This window comes from Solea solea, chromosome 17 (assembly GCF_958295425.1).
Source record: "Solea solea chromosome 17, fSolSol10.1, whole genome shotgun sequence".
In the NCBI taxonomy this organism is placed as follows: domain Eukaryota; kingdom Metazoa; phylum Chordata; class Actinopteri; order Pleuronectiformes; family Soleidae; genus Solea; species Solea solea.
In genome coordinates this window covers 7352304-7370723 of record NC_081150.1, presented here as the reverse complement: position 1 = coordinate 7370723, position 18420 = coordinate 7352304, and the positions used below count along the sequence as shown (strand labels likewise).

General features: G+C 36.7%; 1 protein-coding gene across 1 annotated transcript; it reads right to left on the bottom strand.

Annotated features, from left to right (window-relative positions):
• Positions 1 to 8890: 8890 nt before the first annotated feature.
• On the bottom strand, positions 8891 to 18345 carry aldh6a1 (aldehyde dehydrogenase 6 family, member A1). Its single transcript, XM_058613398.1, has 12 exons — positions 18179 to 18345; positions 17879 to 17923; positions 15981 to 16055; positions 15413 to 15574; positions 14359 to 14437; positions 13142 to 13444; positions 11398 to 11519; positions 10972 to 11161; positions 10675 to 10856; positions 10062 to 10241; positions 9406 to 9504; positions 8891 to 9320 (listed from the first exon to the last, which is right to left on the bottom strand). Exons 1-12 carry the CDS (start codon positions 18215 to 18217, stop codon positions 9216 to 9218), a joined length of 1581 nt encoding a protein of 526 aa, XP_058469381.1. The 5' UTR covers positions 18218 to 18345; the 3' UTR covers positions 8891 to 9215.
• Between the last annotated feature and the right edge of the window lie 75 nt (positions 18346 to 18420).

Sequence of the window (18420 nt, the reverse complement as noted above, 5' to 3'; positions counted from 1 at the left end):
TTTCACTAATTTTGGACAACATACTATAGTATGACTTTTTTCACTAATTTTGGACAACATACTATACTATGACCTTTTTGACCAATTTTGGACGACATACTATACTATGACCTTTTTGACCAATTTTGGACGACATACTATACTATGACTTTTTTCACTAATTTTGGACGACATACTATACTATGACTTTTTTGACCAATTTTGGACGACATACTATACTATGACTTTTTTGACTGATTTTGGACGACATACTATACTATAACTTTCTGGACCGATTTTGGACAACATACTATACTATGACTTTTTTGACTGATTTTGGACGACATACTATACTATAACTTTCTGGACCGATTTTGGACAACATACTATACTATGACTTTTTTCACTAATTTTGGACGACATACTATAGTATGACCTTTTTGACCAATTTTGGACGACATACTATACTATGACCTTTTTGACCAATTTTGGACGACATACTATACTATGACTTTTTTCACAAATTTTGGACGACATACTATACTATGACTTTTTTGACCAATTTTGGACGACATACTATACTATGACTTTTTTGACTGATTTTGGACGACATACTATACTATAACTTTCTGGACCGATTTTGGACAACATACTATACTATGACTTTTTTGACTGATTTTGGACGACATACTATACTATAACTTTCTGGACCGATTTTGGACAACATACTATACTATGACTTTTTTCACTAATTTTGGACGACATACTATACTATGAATTTTTTGAGGGATTTTGGACAACATACTATAGTATGACTTTTTTGAGTGATTTTGGACGACATACTATACTATGACTTTTTTGAGTGATTTTGGACGACATACTATACTATGACTTTTTGAGTGATTTTGGACGACATACTATACTATGACTTTTTTGACCGATTTTGGACGACAGACTATACTATAACTTTTTTGACCGATTTTGGACGACATACTTTACTATGACTTTTTGGACCGATTTTGGACAACATACTATACTATGACTTTTTGGACAGATTTTGGACGACATACTATACTATGACTTTTTTGACTGATTTTGGACGACATAGTATACTATAACTTTTTGGACAGATTTTGGACAACATACTATACTATCACTTTTTTTACTAATTTTGGACGATGTACTATACTATGAAATTTTTGAGTGATTTTGGACAACATACTATAGTATGACTTTTTTGAGTGATTTTGGACGACATACTATACTATGACTTTTTGAGTGATTTTGGACGACATACTATACTATGACTTTTTTGACCGATTTTGGACGACAGACTATACTATAACTTTTTTGACCGATTTTGGACGACATACTTTACTATGACTTTTTGGACCGATTTTGGACAACATACTATACTATGACTTTTTGGACAGATTTTGGACGACATACTATACTATGACTTTTTTGACTGATTTTGGACGACATAGTATACTATAACTTTTTGGACAGATTTTGGACAACATACTATACTATCACTTTTTTTACTAATTTTGGACGATGTACTATACTATGAAATTTTTGAGTGATTTTGGACAACATACTATAGTATGACTTTTTTGAGTGATTTTGGACGACATAATATACTATGACTTTTTTGACCAATTTTGGACGACATACTATACTATGACCTTTTTGACCGATTTTGGACGACATACTATACTATGACTTTTTTCACTAATTTTGGACAACATACTATACTATGACTTTTTTGACCGATTTTGGACGACATACTATACAATGACTTTTTTGACCGATTTTGGACAACATACTATACTATGACTTTTTTCACTAATTTTGGACGACATACTATACTATGACTTTTTTGACCAATTTTGGACGACATACTATACTATGACTTTTTTGACTGATTTTGGACAACATACTATACTATAACTTTTTGGACCGATTTTGGACAACATACTATAGTATGACGTTTTTGAGTGATTTTGGACGACATAATATACTATGACTTTTTTGACCAATTTTGGACGACATACTATACTATGACCTTTTTCACTAATTTTGGACGACATACTATACTATGACTTTTTTGACCAATTTTGGATGACATACTATACTATGACTTTTTTGACTGATTTTGGACAACATACTATACTATAACTTTTTGGACCGATTTTGGACAACATACTATAGTATGACGTTTTTGAGTGATTTTGGACGACATAATATACTATGACTTTTTTGACCAATTTTGGACGACATACTATACTATGACCTTTTTGACCGATTTTGGACGACATACTATACTATGACTTTTTTCACTAATTTTGGACAACATACTATACTATGACTTTTTTGACCGATTTTGGACGACATACTATACAATGACTTTTTTGACCGATTTTGGACAACATACTATACTATGACTTTTTTCACTAATTTTGGACGACATACTATACTATGACTTTTTTGACCAATTTTGGACGACATACTATACTATGACTTTTTTGACTGATTTTGGACAACATACTATACTATAACTTTTTGGACCGATTTTGGACAACATACTATACAATGACTTTTTTCACTAATTTTGGACGACGTACTATACTATGAATTTTTTGAGTGATTTTGGACAACATACTATACAATGACTTTTTTCACTAATTTTGGACGACGTACTATACTATGAATTTTTTGAGTGATTTTGGACAACATACTATAGAATGACTTTTTTGAGTGATTTTGGACGACATACTATACTACGACTTTTTTGAGTGATTTTGGACGACATACTATACTATGACTTTTTTGAGTGATTTTGCACGACATACTATACTATGACTTTTTTGAGTGATTTTGGACGACATACTATACTATGACCTTTTTGACCGATTTTGGACGACATACTATACTATGACTTTTTTCACTAATTTTGGACAACATACTATACTATGACTTTTTTGACCGATTTTGGACGACATACTATACAATGACTTTTTTGAGTGATTTTGGACGACATACTATACTATGACTTTTTTGAGTGATTTTGGACGACATTCTACACTATGACTTTTTTGAGTGATTTTGGACGACATACTATACTATGACTTTTTTGAGTGGTTTGGACGACATACTATACTATGACTTTTTTGACCGATTTTGGACGACATACTATACTATAACTTTTTTGACCGACTTTGGACGACATACTTTACTATGACTTTTTGGACCGATTTTGGACAACATACTATACTATGACTTTTCGGACCTATTTTGGACAACATACTATTCTATGACTTTTTTCACTAATTTTGGACGAGGTACTATACTATGAATTTTTTGAGTGATTTTGGACAACATACTATAGGTATGACTTTTTTGAGTGATTTTGGACGACATACTATACTATGACTTTTTTGAGTTGGTGCTCCACTGAAAGACATTTCCTTGCTGTACAAAACTAGGGCCCTGAATAAAGCCAGACTCGTCCTGACCGACCCTAGCCATCCCTTGGCACCTGAATTTAAACTGCTCCCATCCAGACGCAGATTTCATGTGCCAAGATGCAGGACCAACAGATTTAAAAATACCTGGGTTCCAGTGGCCATTGGCCTTCTTAACAATTGACAGCACTGTGGTCACTTAAATCCTGTTTCTTCCAGGATGGCATGGTTGCACTTTATTGGTTGTTTTATCTATTTTAATAACTATTGTTAATTGTTGTCCTGTGTATGTATTTTATTGCTATTTCTATTATTAGCGTATGTTGTGTCACTGTTGTACTTGGTTTTTACTGTTGTCTTATGCTGCTGGCTGCACTACAAATTGCCCTCCGGGGACAATAAAGATCTCTTGACTTGACTTGACTTGAGTGATTTTGGACGACATACTATACTATGACTTTTTTGAGTGATTTTGGACGACATACTATACTATTACTTTTTGGACCGATTTTGGACAACATACTATACTATGACTTTTTTCACTAATTTTGGACGACGTACTATACTATGAATTTTTTGAGTGATTTTGTACGACATACTATACTATAACTTTTTGGACCGATTTTGGACAACATACTATACTATGACTTTTTTCACTAATTTTGGACGACGTACTATACTATGAATTTTTTGAGTGATTTTGTACAACATACTATAGTATGACTTTTTTGAGTGATTTTGGACGACATACTATACTATGACTTTTTTGACCGATTTTGGACGACATACTATACTATAACTTTTTTGACCGACTTTGGACGACATACTTTACTATGACTTTTTGGACCGATTTTGGACAACATACTATACTATGACTTTTCGGACCTATTTTGGACAACATACTATTCTATGACTTTTTTCACTAATTTTGGACGAGGTACTATACTATGAATTTTTTGAGTGATTTTGGACGACATAGTATACTATAACTTTTTGGACAGATTTTGGACAACATACTATACTATCACTTTTTTCACTAATTTTGGACGATGTACTATACTATGAATTTTTTGAGTGATTTTGGACAACATACTATAGTATGACTTTTTTGAGTGATTTTGGACGACATACTATACTATGACTTTTTTGACCAATTTTGGACGACATACTATACTATGATTTTTTTGAACGATTTTGGATGACATCATGTTTTTTGTTTAGATTAACTAGTGTGCAACGAATAAAATTAGTTTTCAATTGGCCAAGCGGTCTACGACGCCCTCATTTGGGTGCCAGCCTCTCTCAGGGCACACCGGTTCCAATCCAACCCATGACAGTAACTCAGAATTGTCTTGACTGATTTTGGACGACATACTATACTATGACTTTTTTGGACGACTTACTATACTATAACTTTTTGGACCGATTTTGGACAACATACTGTACTATGACTTTTTTGAGTGATTTTGAATGACATACTATACTATGTCTTTTTTGAGTGATTTTGAACGACATACTATACTATGACTTTTTTGACCAATTTTGGACGACATACTATACGACTTTTTTGAGTGATTTTGGACTACATACTATACTATGACCTTTATGACCGATTTTGGACGACATACTATACTATGACTTTTTTGACTGATTTTGGACGACATACTATACTGTGACTTTTTTGGACGACATACTATACTATGACTTTTTTGACCGATTTTGGACGACATACTATACAATGACTTTTTTGACCGATTTTGGACAACATACTATACTATGACTTTTTTCACTAATTTTGGACGACATACTATACTATGACTTTTTTGACTGATTTTGGACGACATACTATACTATAACTTTTTGGACCGATTTTGGACAACATACTATACTATGACTTTTTTCACTAATTTTGGACAACATACTATACTATGACTTTTTTGACCGATTTTGGACGACATACTATACAATGACTTTTTTGACCGATTTTGGACAACATACTATACTATGACTTTTTTCACTAATTTTGGACGACATACTATACTATAACTTTTTGGACAGATTTTGGACGACATACTATACTATGACTTTTTTGACTGATTTTGTACGACATACTATACTATAACTTTTTGGACCGATTTTGGAAAACATACTATACTATGACTTTTTTCACTAATTTTGGACGACGTACTATACTATGAATTTTTTGAGGGATTTTGGACAACATACTATACTATGACTTTTTTGAGTGATTTTGGACGACATACTATACTATGACTTTTTTGACCAATTTTGGACGACATACTATACTATGACCTTTTTGACCGATTTTGGACGACATACTATACTATGACTTTTTTCACTAATTTTGGACAACATACTATACTATGACTTTTTTGACCGATTTTGGACGACATACTATACAATTACTTTTTTGAGTGATTTTGGACGACATACTATACGATGACTTTTTTGACCGATTTTGGACAACATACTATACAATTACTTTTTTGTCTGATTTTGGACAACATACTATACTATAACTTTTTTGACCGATTTTGGACGACATACTTTACTATGACTTTTTGGACCGATTTTGGACAACATACTATACTATGACTTTTTGGACAGATTTTGGACGACATACTATACTATGACTTTTTTGACCAATTTTGGACGACATACTATATACTATGACTTTTTTGACTGATTTTGGACAACTTACTATACTATAACTTTTTGGACCGATTTTGGACAACATACTATACTATGACTTTTTTCACTAATTTTGGACGACGTACTATACTATGAATTTTTTGAGTGATTTTGGACAACATACTATATTATGACTTTTTTGAGTGATTTTGGACGACATACTATACTATGACTTTTTTGAGTGATTTTGGACGACATACTATACTTTGACTTTTTTGAGTGATTTTGGACGACATACTATACTATGACCTTTTTGACCGATTTTGGACGACATACTATACTATGATTTTTTTGAACGATTTTGGATGACATCATGTTTTTTGTTTAGATTAACTAGTGTGCAACTCATAAAACTAGTTTTCAATTGGCCAAGCGGTCTATGACGCTCTCATTTGGGTGCCAGCCTCTCAGTGCACACCGGTTCCAATCCAACCCATGACAGTAACTCAGAATTGTTTTGACTGATTTTGGACGACATACTATACTATGACTTTTTTGAACGATTTTGGACGACATACTATACTATGACTTTTTTGACTGATTTTGGACGACATGCTATACTATGACTTTTTGGACCGATTTTGGACAACATACTATGCTATGACCTTTTGGACCAATTTTGGACGACATACTATACTATGACTTTTTTCACTAATTGTGGACAACATACTATATACTATGACTTTTTTGACCGATTTTGGACGACATACTGTACTATGACTTTTTGGACAGATTTTGGACGAAATACTATACTATGACTTTTTTGACCAATTTTGGACAACATACTATACTATGACTTTTTTGACCGATTTTGGACGACATACTATACTATGACTTTTTTGAGTGATTTTGGACGACATACTATACTATGACTTTTTTGACCAATTTTGGACAACATACTATACTATGACTTTTTTGACCGATTTTGGGCGACATACTATACAATGACTTTTTTGACCGATTTTGGACAACATACTATACTATGACTTTTTTCACTAATCTTGGACGACATACTATACTATGACTTTTTGGACCGATTTTGGACGACATACTATACTATGATTTTTTTGAATGATTTAGGATGACATCATGTTTTTTGTTTAGATTAACAAGTGTGCAATGCTTCAAATTCGTTTTTTATTGGCCAAGCGGTCTGCTACGCTCTCAATTGGATGCCAGCCTCCCCCAGGAGACGCCGGTTCCAATCCAACATACTATATTCTATGACATTTTGACTGATTTTGGACGACATACTATACTATGACTTTTTCCACTAATTTTGGACGACGTACTATACTATGACTTTTTTGAGTGATTTTGGACGACATACTATACTATGACTTTTTTGACTGATTTTGGACGACATACTATACTATGACTTTTTTGACTGATTTTGGACGACATACTATACTATAACTTTTTGGACCGATTTTGGACGACATACTATACTATGACTTTTTGGACCTTTTTTGGACAACATACTATACTATGACTTTTTTCACTAATTTTGGACGACATACTATACTATAACTTTTTGGACCGATTTTGGACGACATACTATACTATGACTTTTTGGACCGATTTTGGACAACATACTATACTATGACTTTTCTGACCGATTTTGGGCACATACTATACTATGACTTTTTTGACCGATTTTGGACGACATACTATACTATGACTTTTTTGACCGATTTTGGACAACATACTATACTATGACTTTTTGGACGACATACTATACTATGACTTTTTTGACAACATACTATACTATGACTTTTTGACTGATTTTGGACGACATACTATACTATAACTTTTTGGACCGATTTTGGACGACATACTATACTATGACTTTTTGGACCGATTTTGGACAACATACTATACTATGACTTTTCTGACCGATTTTGGACAACATAGTATACTATGACTTTTTTGAGTGATTTTGGACAACATACTATACTATGACTTTTTGGACGACATACTATACTATGACTTTTTTGACAACATACTATACTATGACTTTTTGGACCGATTTTGGACAACATACTATGACTTTTTTCACTAATTTTGGACGACATACTATACTATGACTTTTTTGAGTGATTTTGGACAACATACTATACTATGACTTTTTTGAGTGATTTTGGACAACATACTATACTATGACTTTTTTGACCGATTTTGGACAACATACTATACTATGACTTTTTTGAGTGATTTTGGACGACATACTATGACTTTTTTGACTGATTTTTGAGTTTACAAAAACGTCATAGTTTCATCCAAAAAGTCACTAAAATGTCATAGTTAGACGACATGACACTTGTCAAATTTTGGACGACATACTAAACTGACTTTTTTGTCCAATTTTGGACGACATACTAAATAAACTATGACATTTTGGTTAATGCATTATAAAATCTGAAAATGTGGATTGAACCTTTAAAACTGGAACAACATTTGAAGCAGCTCAGATACTTTTGATCAGTGTATCTATCGGAAATATTCATCCCATGGGAGAATATTGCTAATGACAGTCATTAACAAAACAAGTATCATTCTACCAGTTCAATGCAAAACAAACTTCACCTCTTACACAGACAGACATTTCCATCCCTGCACAGAAAACAGTACGATATGGTCATCATGAGCATCATCACCATTATGTCAAGATTGTGTCCTTTACCAACAATTTAAAGAAAAATAGAGAATCCAAGTGGAAGACATGTCACTGCCCTTTTTTTTAAATTTCTTTTATTTAATTGTTTTTAAAGTAATAGAAAGGACCATTAAAAATCACTCACCATGAACTTATGGCCGACTGGGTCAGAACATAATATGAATAGATACAAGTACAAGAGAGAAACTCACAGCATCATTCATTGCATCAGTTCAATTCAACTCCCCATTCTCTCATTTCTATTTAGTGTGTTTTTAGTGCAGCAACATCCAGGATGTTCAAAAAAAAATCCCAAGCCAAAGGAACCCTTTTTTCAATCCCTCCTTGGAGTTAAGGCATAATGAGAAGTTAGTGAATATCATCATAGATTGCAGTTTGGTTTAGCGTCCCATTGTTGGCATGGTAACAGCTGGGCTCGTCACAGTCGCGTCCTCAGCCTTCCACTGAGATGTCACAGTCTTGATCTGAGTATAGAACTGGATTCCCTGGTGACAGAAGAGAGAAGAGAGTTCTGTCAGAACATTTTCACTTAAGACAATCCTACACATGACAGTGCGTTTGTTACTCTACCTGCTTGCCATAGAAGTTGGTGTCTCCTCTGAATGAACCTCTGGAGCCAGTGAAGGAAAACATGGGGAGGGGGACGGGGATGGGCACGTTCACGCCAATCTGTACAAACACACCAGCAAGAAGTAAAGTAAGTATACGGCAAGTATACGACTTTTGTTTGTCATAACCTTAGAAATGGATTGGTGAAAGCTAGTGAAAGCTATGTTTCCATCTTCATACAGGTCATCTTAGTCGACTATACAGTCGATGTAACCTTTGTATTTAATCTCATTATTTGTTGGATTTGGATGGTAGTTCGACTGTAGGAAGTTATTATTTTATAATTATTATTATTGTTGTTATTATTTGACACATTTTCTAATATTTATTGGCCAAAACATCAACTATTTAATATGGTATTTGGCAATCTAGTCAATATGAAAAATAGGGCTGTCAAACAATTAAAATGTTCTTAATTTTATTACAATTTCATCATGTTTAAAATTCTATTCATTTACAATTCAGAGAAGCTTTAGTCTAGTTTAAATGAATGTATGGCTAATTCACATTGGGAACATCAGGGTGTGGTTTCCTGATGTAAAACAGACGACCTCCCACAAAAACCTCACTGTATCGCCCAGTTTTTTCTGTTCAACTCTGGTTTAATCATGGCTCACCTGGCCAACGTCCACGTCATGTGTGAATTTGCGCGCTGTGGCTCCATTGGTGGTGAAGATGGCGGTGCCGTTGCCGTAGGGGTTGTTGTTGATTAAAGAGACGGCGTCATCCAGAGTATCGGCCTCCAGAACAACCAGCACCGGTCCAAAGATCTCCTCTGTGTAACACTTCATGTTTGGCTGGAAACAGGAGCAGAATGAACAAGGTTTATCACCTGAACACTGTCCCAACATGCATAATGTTTTGAAAAGTTGTTTTGTCGTTACATTTTAAACCATTTATCACATTGTCTTACATTACATGGACAAAACTACTAATATGTTGATTGGTCGATTAGTCGACAATGAAAATAATAGTCAATTGCAGATCTAACGCAACATCTATTCCATTCTTAGAGGAATGAAATCTCATCAATATTCATAACAGAAAATGTTAAAGGTGGGAAAAATGATGAAACACAATAATTGATCACTGGACAAAAACACAGTTTTGCACAATCAAGAACTTTTTGGAAACATGAATGGTGTTGATTTGTTGAAAAACTAATTTATGTTTTGTTATTTTTTGCCTTTTTAGTGACTGAAGAAAAACCCTTGCTGGATCTCAGCTCACCATAACATCGCTCAGGATGGTCGGTCCCACAAAGTTTCCTTTTTCATATCCTTTGACCTTGACATTTCTACCATCCAGCAGCAGATTGGCGCCCTCGTCCACGCCACTCTGGATCAAAGACTCCACCTTGTTCCTGGCTTCGGGGGAGATCAGAGGACCCACATCTGCTCCGGGCTGATCACCTTCACGACACATAAAAAGCAAACATTTCTTTCTACAACAAGCAATGATAATAATAATAATAATAATAATAATAATAATAATTCTTCATATTGACATGGCTCTTCATGAAATTACCTGCATTTACACGTAATGATCTGGAGCGCTCCACCAGCTCTGGGAGCCATTTACGAGACTCCCCTACGAAAATGGCGGTGGAGAGAGCCATGCAGCGCTGGCCAGCTGCTCCAAAGGCAGCGCCCACCAGCTGGTTGATGGTGTTTTCTTTGTTGGCATCAGGCATCACCACTCCATGGTTCTTGGCACCCTGAAACAGAAAATGTAGGACACGGCTCTGTATAATATCTCTCTTCTCTCAACATCAAATGGAGGCAGTTAATCATATATGTTATAAATGCCAGTGATTGACAGGCCAAGGACTCAGCGGTTGTCATGGTGACAGGGATATTTTGCTCCACATGCATCTATTAAATCATAATTTAATACGGTATACAGAGCACAAGAGAAGTCAGTATATGTGGCCGGTTATAATGAGCACTGTACCATGTTGGACTGCACTCTCTTGCCGTTCTTGGAGCCGCGCTCGTAGATGTACTCTCCAGCCTGGTTGGATCCCACAAAGCTGATGGCTTTGATGGCAGGATGGTCACAGATGAAGTTCACCGCTAAAAAATAAATAAAATATGAACAAATATTGTAATATTGTCTTCATAATCAATATTTATGGTATGATAAAAACATGAGCACAAACATCTGTACATGACTTACAGATATAGGCTGCACACATAATATACCATCTACACATTGCCTGAGGACATACATCTACATATTGCCCCCACCACCATTTCATACACTGAGATGTGCTTCTAAATGAGCAGGACACAGGCTCTATTCACAACTGGTATTAAAATATGTCTCATGTGACCTGATCACTTGTGAAAATCTCAGTTTTGTCACTTCACACCAGTTAATATTAGACTGCATCTCCACATGTGTCTCACGCTATCTCTCCCCCCCCCCCCAACCCCCGGCAAATACACATGTGTGTGTGTGTGATTGTCCAGTACAACTCTTGTCGATGCGTTTGTGTAATGGCGAGAGTGTGGAGGCAGGAGGAGCCGAGTGAGTCAAGCTCTCCTGCCTTGTCTGGTTCAGTAAGGGACGGCCGTGTTAGTAAAAAAACATATGGGGAAAAACTGAGAAAATATTTACAGTTATTTATAAATCTGACAGGATGGCAGCTGAGTTGGCGGTCATTCAGTGACATATGTGTCCACATTTCTTCAAGAATGTGGCTACACATGCATTCCAGATTTTCTGATTTGAGTCACATCAAAGAAAAAAAAAAATGGATACAAGGCACTTTAACCTGGTAATCTGAATGTGGCCCTAGATTACATTCAGATTACCAGGTTAAAGTGCCTTGTATCCATTTTTTTTTTTCTTTGATGTGACTCAAATCAGATTTGGACACAGAAATCTATCAACAGTCCAATCAGATTTGTGTCATTGAGTATGCTGTACAGTATATCGAGTACGTAAGTGAGAATAATCATATCAGTTGACATAATCGACCAGCACCGGCAGCACAATAATGCCAAACAACAATTTACAAAAGCCTCCATTTGTCTTTATCTTGCACATCAATACTAAAGTCTCCCAAGCCTCTGGGCAGAGGCAAGTGTCTCACAGCTATGAAGGTGAACCTGAAACTGCTGTGACTTTGTTTTACACATGACACACACACAGACCAGTGACTTGTAAAGCAGTTGTTTTCAGTGTAACTGAATCATTAGAATCAGTTAATTAAGGATTAGTTCAGTACTTCCTGCATAATCGGAGCACCGACTCTGTCTGTCATGGTCACTGAACTGGAATACAGTGGCTGAGGTTGTCATGTGGCTGCTCGCGATCGCAGGCTTTCAGCAGACATTTCCTTGCTACATGTTGGAAATGATTAACGCAAGTTTTCATTTTTAAGTCAATTTAACTGATCTACAGTTCAGCATTGTTCGGTTTGATTCTTGTGTCTGACGTCATGCTCGTGACTCTTCCAGTGACGGCACTCTGACCAATCAGTGGCTGTCATGCATAGTATTGGCTCAGCTCACAAAAAAAAACACAGGTACCAGGTACTAAAACAAAACAAAACAAAAAACATGTTGTGTCACACCGTGCCGAGTAAAGCCATGTGGTGACTTTACACGTATCCTCAGTGGAGTTTGGAATGCATCCACACCTAAACTGAAAGCTGTAACCGGGTCATTCAGGACTGATACACACTTACCTGCATGCTGGCCGTGGATGATGTTGAGTGTACCATCTGGTGCCCCGGCATCCTGAATCATTTTGGCCAAGAGCATGGTGCATCCTGGGACACGCTCGGACGGCTTCATCAGGTAAGTGTTGCCACACACCAAGCCAATAGGGAACATCCACAGAGGAATCATGGCCGGGAAGTTAAAGGGGGCAATGCCGGCACACACCCCGAGGGGCAGGCGGTGGGTGTACGTGTCCATATCCTTTGTGATGGAGGGCAAAGTTTCCCCCAACATGAGAGACGTAATGCTGCAGGCATGCTCCACCACCTCTGATGGATGGAAAAGGGTAGGATGAAGTCAACCAAAGATAAATAAAACTAATAGACTTAGCGTGGCATAATCTATATTCATATGAGAAGGGCATTTAATGCTGGCATTACGGTGTATTATCTAGACTGAGCTCAAGCCTCCCAATTAACAGTAACTTTTAATTGAATTTTTTTCCTGTGAAAAATAGAAGTTGTGAAAGTGTCAAGCACCACTAGACGCAGTACTGTAGGAAAGATCTAATTTTGGCAAGACACGGGCAGATGTTGTACGTATTTCAGATAATGGGTTGAAAGATGGGGCGCAAGAATAATTTGGGCATTTCAAAAACTGGGAGCTGTACCAAGTACAAAAAAAACTTTGGCAGCTCTGTCCTGTAAGCCGAAATATATCTTGGTTTATTTGCAAGTGCACTTAGCTCTTAACTTCTCTACATGATTCTTGTTGATGTGAGACTGCCAGAGTGAACAAGTACACCACAATGAGGAGAACTACATATTTATATAGCATGCAATTAAAAACAAGTCTGCACTGTGCTTTTTAAAGAGGCAGAAAAACAAGCCGGTCAGACCTTATAATCAGGGCAGAAAAATGTAAATATGCAGCCTGGTTTGTTACAATCAAAAGATACAGCCTATTAAAACTGTTAAGTCTTTAATCCAATATTATTAATCCCCGGCCTCATGATTATTAAGAGAAGAAAGTCACTTTTGCACAAACACCCAGCAGCCACTTAGTGTCCAACATTAACCCACAGTTTGTTATAAAGGGATATCAAAGCTAAGGACTTTTAATCAGGCCAAAACAGATACAACAGGGGGCTTTGATCAATGCAACAGATAAACCACAGCTCTAATCCAATCAGGATATGAAAACCTAATAACCCTGCTAGAAATCAAGCCCATGCATTACTTACGCAATCCTCTATATACATCGCCTTCTGCATCAGCCAGAGTTTTGCCCTGCTCCAGTGTGATCATTTTAGCCAGTTCTTTCTAGAAAGATTAGGAAAACAATTTTAGACATAAGAAAGCAGTTTCTTTTAAATAAATTAAAAAAGAAATATGCACACTAGGGATGTCCCGATTAGTGTTTTTTGTCCTCCGCCCAATCTGCCTATGCTTGTATTTGCCTCCATAGCAGAGCTGCAAAATATTTTTTTTTAAAAAGGAGGTCACTGTCTGTAAATTAAAAATTATTCCCAAATGAAGTTTAGAGAGAAAGAAAAACAGACTCCTCTGTTTGTGCAGCTGCACTAGTGAAAGAGAGAGAAAGAGAGTGGAGGTGTCAACCTCTCTCTAAACCAACACTGTATGAACGTGTTGTTAAACTGTGACTAAAATGGTGAAAATATTGCTTCTCTACCAGTTAGATGAGCAGGTGGTTTGATGCTGGAGTGTCCACATTTATATTCTGCACAAATACCAACGAATGTCTTAGTAATGGCGTGCATAAGTGTGTGTGTGTGTGTGTGCAAGTCACAGTGTACGGGGTCAGAGCAAAGTGGAGCAAATCAAAATGAGACACTGTATTAAAATATAAGCCATTTTATCAAACACATGTATTATGGAATAAATGGTACCGCAAGTCTGCCCCGAATAAAGCCTGGCTACAGTCTACAGCTAAGCTACATGAAGAACCTGCTCAGTTTTAATAAGGGAGGCAGACAGCCGTCGCACGTGGAAGGCTCTGCAGCTTTGACTTGAAAGTTTTTGAACAAGAAACAACAAAACAAAGAAAGAAATCCCACCCCTACTCCCTTATTTATATTATATTTATCCCACTTCTGTCACATAGAACATCATCACCTTCCACCTCTACCTGATGGTCTGATCAAGGTGATTGCTGATCTCCAATTAATTTAAAATTGCCCAGATGAGATCAGGATCATGACATGCCTAATGCGAACACTGCTAACAGATTAAACAAGCAGCTAGTTACTCATATGATTGAATGACAAGTTTCCTTACAATGTTGTCCTTGATGAGCTGCTGGTAGCGCAGGAAGACCTGCTGCCTGGTGAGGATGGAAGTGTCTGACCAGGACTTGAAAGCTCTGGAGCAAGAGTCCACAGCAGCCAGCATCTCCTCCTGTGTGGCTTTGGGTACACGTCCCACCACCTCATTCGTGGCCTGACGAGCAGAAGACAGTCCATTCAGAGGAGGGCAATGTTATTACTCATCGTGTCACATTATTTCACCAATATTCACAAAGAAACATTTTATGTGATAAAAGTAGATGGCATGTTTTGCAAGCTAATAATCAACAAAACACTTAACTACAATTTACTAGAAGCAGCTTCATTTAAAAAAAAAAGCTACGCATCAGAGGACAGGTTTTTTGGGTGATATAACACATTACAAGGTTTCTTTACAAATTGGGCCAATAGAATTTGGTAAAACAAGATTTATTTTCTCTCTCAACACTCACAATTTACTACTTCAAAGCTGCGCTGGTTATTTGTATCCAGCGTTCAGGAGAGAGCTTGTTACTGTAGCCTCTGTGCAGGTTTGGTGTCATCCATCTATGAATACTTACAGGGTTGTGAATGTCAAGCCATTCCGACGTGTTGGACTCGACAAATTTGCCATCGATGAACAGCTTGGTGGTGGGCTGGAGGATCACAGAAGCACAAGATTAAATCAGTTCCCTGTTTGGTTACATGATTACAGAGTTTACTGGAGACACCGTATCCATCACCACAACATATGCAGTCACAGTCTGCAGCTTGTATTTAAGATCTCTTCACTTCCTGCACAGCGAGTGGCATTACTGATTCTAAACGTACTACAAAAAGAAGGCTTTTAACCTACAATAATTAATGAATTAATTGGTTGATGAAGAGAAAAAACATTTGTAATTTTAACTTTGTAACTAACATTTCCCATGTGTGAATGCCAAGAAAAATATTGCCAATGTAACCTTGAACTCTAAGAAACTAATGAACATACAGTATTCTCACTACTCCATGGCATTTTAAGAACTTAACTGCAGCTCTTATGTCCATCCAAACTGTTATACCTCTTTGATTTGGTTGTGCTGTAAACAAGTATTGTCCAACACGTTTTCATTATCCAATTAAGCGTGAATACTATGAAAACATGTTTTTCTTCTAAGCTTTGGTTTCCTTCATTTTTGGTGCGATTTCTGGCAACACAGTTCAGGCAGATGTTGTGACATGTTGTGTCATTATGAAACAGCAAAGCGTGCCGACATCGCAATTGTGTCTGCCAAATATTAAACCAGAAAGGTTAGTGCACTGTGCCGACTGTCAGTGAGTGCTGCAGAAATGGGGCCGAGTTAAAGAGTAAGCAATGCATAAGAACAAAGTGCACTGGGTGAAAAAAGACGCTTCTTTAAAACAGAGTCTGGATTTTACGATAGTTCACGATAACATCCATGTTACATGTATGAAATACTATAGGGAAAGTGACCATATTTTCATGATGTGATCTAAGGTCAGATGTGAAGCGAATGCACCAAATTCACATTAAGATCTGATCACACAAATCACACAAGGAGCCTTTTCATTTAAAAAAAGCAAAGACTTAATCTGATACAGTCAACATCTCATTTTGGTGACTATCAAAAGCTTTTCAGCTAAAGCCCTCAATCAGTTCTTATTTGAAGGTCACAATTTTCACTTTAACATTCAGAAAACTACACAGAGACAGTTTGCCTCAATAAATACATTTGAAATCAAACACATTTGCCATAACAACCAAACTCTGGAGACAACATAGGTAAATACCAACAGATAAATCAACCTGGATGGCAGTTATCTTATCAGATTATGGCAAACAATGTTTCAAGTTCAACAAGTACAAGGCAACTGAACTGAGAAACACCGAGATATGTGATGTAGTTTCAAAAGCTTTGAGAAGTGTATAGATAAACAACAAATAAACAGATGCACATCTATTTCACGAGGTGCAGGTGCAGCTGGATTCAAACAGCAAACAAAGAAAATCCCACACACAGTCGGGCAAATGGACCGTGACATTGAGAAGCCATCTTAACTAAGAGTGGCTGCAAGACTATGACCAACTGCACAGACACACAAGCAGATATGAAGACACCAATTCCAAAATCTAAATCTTACAATGACCAAAATGTAAAAACTCTGCATGGCAGCAGTATAATATTTGAAAACATAACACAAGAACAAACAGAAAAAGCAAGTATTGCAGGTTATAGTAGCAAAGAGACCTGCAGCAACCTGAGGCAGGTTAGACAGTGTGCAGCATTCCAGTGACAGTGTACAATGACAATAAAGTTCTATCTATCTATCTATCTATCTATCTATCTATCTCATCTTTCAAGTTGAGTAATGTATTGAAGCTTATACACACACACACAACTGTTTTCACGCTGTGTTTGACATTATTGGATAGTATTTTCATTCATAAGGGAAACAATGTAATGTTGTACTTTACCACTGAGGAGGAGGAGTAACACATACGACCCAGCTGGACGGGGGCCTGGAGAGAGAGAAATAAAACCACAGCATTAGTTCACTAACACTCATGCTAAACTCGTGATTATCTGACAGGTCTTTCGACTTTTTTATTGCAAATAATACAAACACTTCTTGCTCTATTTACAAAAATGCGTGAGGGGAAAGGAGGAGTGTAATTTATGCAACGTGTATAGCTAGCTATAGTTAGCTATGGTTAGCCTAGTTTGAGTTCAAACAAAAACAACTCTTCGGCACAAACATGAATTTGCCCATTTACCTTCCTGCTCAGTGCGGAGCGGAGGAGAACGGCTGCCATTGTGAAGAGTGGAGTTTCTGGTGTTCCTGCTCAGAAGCCCTTCGACCGACCTGACCTGCACGACCCAGGAGAGCGAGGAGAACTTCAGCTAGCAAAGCGTCGCTGCATAACAGAGCTATATAACGGAGGGAACGTCAAAGACGAAGCGGCGCTTTGAAGCGATCTGTAAAACATCGCTTTGTGAGCGATAGCGTCTCCATCAC

What these genes read in the sequence shown, in the direction of transcription:
- aldh6a1 (XM_058613398.1), bottom strand. Translation starts at nt 18,217, where the DNA reads ATGGCAGCCGTTCTCCTCCGCTCCGCACTGAGCAGGAAG. An exon ending in CATCCACGGCCAGCATGCAG is followed by an intron (nt 11,520 to 13,141) that starts GTAAGTGTGTAT and finishes TTTATTTTTTAG; the next exon opens with CGGTGAACTTCATCTGTGAC. An exon ending in AGAGAGTGCAGTCCAACATG is followed by an intron (nt 11,162 to 11,397) that starts GTACAGTGCTCA and finishes TTTCTGTTTCAG; the next exon opens with GGTGCCAAGAACCATGGAGT.